Source organism: Gavialis gangeticus, unplaced genomic scaffold, assembly GCF_001723915.1.
Source record: "Gavialis gangeticus isolate Ggan-Ray unplaced genomic scaffold, GavGan_comp1, whole genome shotgun sequence".
In the NCBI taxonomy this organism is placed as follows: Eukaryota; Metazoa; Chordata; order Crocodylia; family Gavialidae; genus Gavialis; species Gavialis gangeticus.
The window spans coordinates 18,974,708-18,980,541 of record NW_017729002.1 but is presented as its reverse complement, the minus strand read 5'-3'; the positions used below and the strand labels follow the sequence as shown (position 1 = coordinate 18,980,541).

The 5,834-nt window shown below is 45.4% G+C and overlaps 1 protein-coding gene across 4 annotated transcripts in view; it reads left to right on the top strand.

Annotated features, from left to right (window-relative positions):
* CLUAP1 (clusterin associated protein 1) overlaps window positions 1-5,834 on the top strand; it is a 305,549-nt gene that overhangs the window by 37,479 nt on the left and 262,236 nt on the right. For all 4 annotated transcript variants that reach the window (XM_019507567.1, XM_019507568.1, XM_019507569.1 and 1 more), the window contains exon 4: window positions 2,075-2,254. In XM_019507567.1, coding sequence (XP_019363112.1) covers window positions 2,075-2,254 — 180 coding nt within the window. The remainder of the gene's footprint in view (window positions 1-2,074; window positions 2,255-5,834) is intronic.

Genomic DNA, 5,834 nt, shown 5'->3' with positions numbered 1-5,834 from the left:
TCCCCCCGGCTGCACATCTGGGAGGAGCCAAGCAGGGTTATTTTGCCCCAAGTGGCACAATGTGCTCCACAAAAAAGCATGTGTCTAAGCACATGCGCTGAGGCAAAAAGCCCTGGCTCAAATTTGCACCACTTCTATTTGAGCTGCTGCAAGCGCACATACTTGCATGTGTGGACGTGCCCCTGGTGTCTGAGTGGGAGTGCAGCACCCTGAAGAGAATCACAGCTTTGTTGCTCATAGGAGCTCTGCAGCTCCCTCCTGCTCCTAATTATGTACTGATGCTGAGTCTCATATGCCTAGTACACTGTTCACCTTGTAGGTAGGCAGCATCTTTCTTTAGGGGTCTGTAGGAATGGGGAGGAGGGCCTGTGGGTGTAAGGCTGGGGCAGCATGGTGTAAGGTACAGTCAGGGGTGTCATGATGTGGGGAGGAATAGGGGATCCCTTAGAAGGGGCATGGCAGGATGTAAAACTATTGTTGCAGTCGAGCATAGTTGCCAATCTAAGACTCCTTTTTTACTGATAGTCTAAATGTTTTCCTGACAGCCAATATTTTTTAGTGTGGTTGGTGTTAAATCCCTAAATTTGAACCCTATCCTTGTCCTTAGCTTGTCAGAAGGGTTACAATTATATTATCATAGTCATAGACAAGTAGGGCTAGAAGGAACCTTCAGAGGTCATCTAGTCCAACCCTCTGTCTGATGCAGGATCATGCTTATCCAAACCATCCCATACAAACCATAATCTAAACTCTGTGCAAGTCTTATCAACCCTGTCACATATGTAAAAAATGTTAGTAAAAAGTTTGGTTGTCAGGAACCAGTTCACATTATCAGTAAAAGAATTATTTTGGGTTTGCAACCCTGTGGTGCATCAAGATTAGAGTTTAATATAAAAGCAGAAGACTCTATCACATAGTTTCCTATGTGATGGGAAATGTTTTCTTGGAGGCAAATATTTTCTAGCATTTTAACTAAAATGATAATAATAAAAAGATAAGCCACCTGGCTATTTACAGTTGGTTTATTTTATTGTTAGGGAGGAACAGAGTTTGAACAAATAATGGCTTCTTGTGCTGCTCCCACTTCATCAGAGAGAGACTGGCAATTTTAATTACTGTTTTGTACTAAGTCCTCATGTCTGGGTGTCTGTAACAGCAGCACATAGGGAATTCTACGAATTAAGTTAATCTTCTCTCTCACTCTGGAATGCTGCCTCTTAATGTACTACCCTTTTGGTTTTTGTTATTTTGAAATAATGATGGATAATTTCATTAATTGAATCTTGTAGTTTATTTCCATACCTGTCTGTATGAATATATGAGCATTTAGAGGACACAGGAGAAGGGGATACAAATTTATTAATATAATAATTTATAGTAAAAATAATATACAAATTGAAGAGAAGTAATAATACATCAAGCTGAAGAAGAAGAGGGGACCCTTTATTAGGGTGATTGATCTTATTATTTCATTCTCTTAAGGTAGGGGTCACCCCTGATCTTAGTGGCCAGCTGCCAGATTCCTGACCCCTCTGCAGCAGGGGTAAGCTCTGATGCTGCAGAGGGAATGGGCAGCAGAGTACAGGTCTATGACATGAATTCTCCGTTTTGGATCAGATCTCTGCAGGCTGGATTGGACATCTTCTTGGTCTGATTACATTGGTTGTAGGCTGATAGCCCGTACCTTAGGGGGAAGTTGATACTTATGCAATGGGTTAACACATGACTGGTGATCTGTTTAAGTGTGGTATGTATGTTTTTAAGTACCTTTTAATTAAATGTTCCATAGCCTTTGTTGCTGACTTTATGCACAGTGCTGAATCTCACTCTGTGGGAATTAATGGCTGCAGCTTTCTCAGAAATTTTCTGACTTGTAAAGGTGACTATGTATCGGGGAATACTGTTTTTTTAGAAACAACACAATTGAAAGTGTGCACGTTCCTAAATTGAAAATGTCTTTTAAGGATAGAAGAGTCTGGCTCCGCCCAAAAAGTGCTTTTAGGAGAGCTCTGACGAAAGGATTGGGACCTGTTCTCCATTACCTTCTGAAATGCATCTTTGTGTCATTTAACAGGCTACCAAAGCTCACATAAAGCTCAACACAAAGAAGCTCTACCAAGCAGATGGCTATGCAGTGAAGGAGCTGGTGAAGATTACCTCTGTGCTGTACAATGCCATGAAGACCAAAGGAATGGAAACCACTGAAGTGGAGGAGGAAGATGGCAGCAAATTCAAGTTTGACCTTGGTTCTAAAGTAAGCAAGATTGGATTCTCTTTTTTGTAGTCATGGAAACCAAATCAATTTACCACAGAAACCTATATGCTGAATGTAGCCATTAGTGCTTTTTTTTTCTGCTTCCCCTCCTTCTGTTTGCCTCCTATAACACATTGAGTCACCATTTAATCCCAAATGGAAACTTGGTCATAACAATACGAGCACAGTTTGGTTTCATATTGGTCAACTCTGCTTGGGAGCAGGATGGGAAAGCAGGGCGTGTGGCTACTCAAAAATGCAGCTAGGTCTATCCAGCAAACTTACTGTCCACAGCAGCAGCGCACTGAAGCACACTGCTGCTTAGGGTGAGCTACCTTCTAACTCAGAGTGGTGGAGCTTTAAGTGCTACTGAATAGCAGTACCAGTTAGGCTGTCCCTGTGGCAGCCTCTTATTCAGCTCAGTGGCTGTCCCTGTGGCTGCACATACAGGGCTACTCTGCTTCTTTTTCAGGAGACAGCTTTCCATGATTAGTGCATGGCAGTGCAGGGCGCTTGAGCATGCCACATGTGGGGATGGTAAATTTACCTTGTAGACATACCTGAGAAACAATGACTTAATAACATGGGGGAAGCATACAGAGTACTTAAAGCCATATAGGGTGCATCCAGACAAGCGCGCACATGTGTTTCCTCAGGGACAAATTGTCCCTGGGAAACATGCCTGCATGTGTGCTCTGGTGTGTAGCAAGTTGCCCTGGATGGGGTAGGGGAGGCTGGGGGCAGCACCTGGGCTGGCTTCAGCAACCTTAGCTGGCGTCCTGGGGGCCTCCTGAGGCTCTAGCAGCAGTGATATGGGCAGGTGGAGCTTGGCTAGCACTTGGAGCATGGCTCTGGCTGGTCAGGCTCTGGTTTTGGATGGTGCACTACTTGTGCTGCCCTAGTTTTTTCTGCTGTTTTTTTTGATGGTGGGATCTCTTGGTGTCAAAAAAACCTACCATGCTGCAAATTAGCATGCAGCAAATGTGTGCATGTGTGGTTTGCAGCACCACAGGCAGGTTCGTGATGCTGCAAACTGCACGTGCATGCTCATTTGGATGTGCCCGTAGATCTAATTCACTACCCACTGAGCTGAATAACAGGCTGCCATTGACTTAATAAGCATTGAATCAGGCCCTATATAAACACTTAAAAGAAATATCACCCCACAAACAACATGGAAAAACAAACCTAGAGATTGTTGAATAACAAATCCTAAATCCAGTTTATGACTACATTTATTACTTTTTTGCACTACAATATTTTCACATTAGTTTGTCCTAACAGTAACATGTTCATTATGCAGGAACAATACTTTTCTTGGAAGAATGAGATAATTACAACTACATTAATGTGTTAGTTGACATAGATATTTCTTTTAAAGAGACTGTATTTTGGAGTAAAATTCTATTGTATGCTTCCTTTGATAGGATCTTGAAAAAATGGCAAACACAGTATTAAGGTTATTAGTAATATTTACTTTACTTTCTCCTTTCTCTTTTCTGCATATGAAGATGTGGCATTTCTATAGTTGATCTGTTGGAAATCTAAGGACATCCCCCAAATCACTACTTCAGATCCTCATAGTTTCATAGTTTCTAGGGTTGGAAGGGACCTGAACAGATCATCAAGTCCAACCTCCTGCCCTGGGCAGGAACAAGTGCTGGGATCATAATGCCCCAGCCAGATATCTACCCAACCTCCACTTGAAGACCCCCAAGGTAGGGGGGAGAGCACCACCTCCCTTGGGAGCCCATTCCAGAGCCTGGCAGCGCTAACTGTAAAGTATTGCCTCCTGATATCAAGCGTGAACCTATTCGCAATCAATTTGTGGCCATTATTCCTTGTTATCCCAGGTGGTGCCCAGGGGAACAGAGCCTCACCTATTTTCTGCTGGTCCCCCCTAGTGAGTTTATAGACAGCCAACAGAATCCCTCTGTCTTCTCTTGTGGAGGCTGAATAGATTCAGGCCCTTTAGTTTATCTTCATAGGGCCTGGCTTGCTGCCCACTGACCATGTGAGTGGCTCTTCTCTGGACCCTCTCAAGGTTAGCCACATCCCTCTTGAAGTGCGGTGCCCAGAACTGGATGCAGTACTCCAACTGCAGCATGACCAGCACCATATAGAGGGGAAGGATCACGTCTCTGAACCTGCTTGTGATGCATCTGTAGATGCACGACAAGATGCAGTTAGCCTTACTGACTGCTTTGTTCCATTGGCAGCTCACGTCCATCCTGGAGTCAACAGTGACACTGTGCCACTGTGTTGTTGAGAAGGGCGTTTCCCAGCCTATAAGTATGCTGCAGGTTTCTTCTCCCTAGATGCATCACCTTGCACTTGTTTGCATTGAATTCCATTTTATTCTCATCCATCCACCTGTAACCTCTCTAGATCTAGTTATATTCTGTCCCTCCCCTCCAGTGTGCCCACTTCTCCCCACATTTTTGTGTCATCAGCGAATTTGGACAGCGTGTTTTCCAGACCCACCTCCAAGTTGCTGATAAAGATGTTGAATAGCACAGGCCCTAGGACCAAGCCCTGGGGAACTCCACTGCCCACATCCCTCCAGGCTGAAAACAACCCGTCCACCTCCCCTCTCTGGGTGCGACTGTCAAGCCAATTTGCCACTCATCTGACTGTGTGTAGCCATCAGTGCCACAGTTGCCTAGCTTTTTGTGAGAATGTGGTGAGAAACAGTGTCAAAGGCCTTCTTGAAGTCCAGGTAATCAACATCCACCTCAATGCCCACATCCAAGGACTTTGTGACCTGGTCGTAAAAGGAAACCAGGTTTGTCAGGCAGGATCTGCCCACAATGAACCAGTGTTGGTTGCCACTGAACATTGCCTCCCATGCTGGGCCCCCGCAGATGTGCTCCTTGATAATTTTCTTAAAGGTCTTCCCAAGGACCGAGGTGAGACTAACTGGCCTATAGTTACCTGGGTCCTCCTTTCTCACCTTCTTGTAAATGGGGACCACATTGGCCCTTTTCCAGTCCTCTGGGACCTGGCCAGACCACCGCGAGTGCTCATACAGCCGTGCCAGGGGCCCTGCTGTGACCTCAGCCAGTTCCCTCAGTACCCTCGGATGAAGAGCATCCTGACCTGCTGTGATTTAAACCCATCCAGCCCCTCCAGAAGTTCCCCAAATAGATTGTCCCTGACCCTAGGCATGGCATCGTGTCCCCTGAACCTGTCCATAATCCTAGTGGGTGAGTTGTACCGGTTCCTGCTCAGAAATAGAGGCAAAGAACAGCTTTTTCCTTTGCTGCAATCACCAGATTGCCAAGCCTGTCCTGTAGGGGCCCCACGTTACCTGTTGCCTTCTTCTTACTCCCTGTGTATTTGGAAAAACATTCCTTGTTAGCCTTAATTCTGGTCGCCAGCCCTAGTTCCGTCTCTGCCTTGGCCTTCCATTGCTCGTGATTGCAGGGAGGTGGTTAGGAAGTGTAATCTTCCTTGGTGATAGCCTGTAACAGGGGGCCTGCTCAGGGCTGTTTTCCCTGCGGCCTGCCCACCTGTTCTTGGGCCAACTGCCCGCGTACTTGTCCGCCACACCTTGTTGTTATAATCAACATCCATTAAT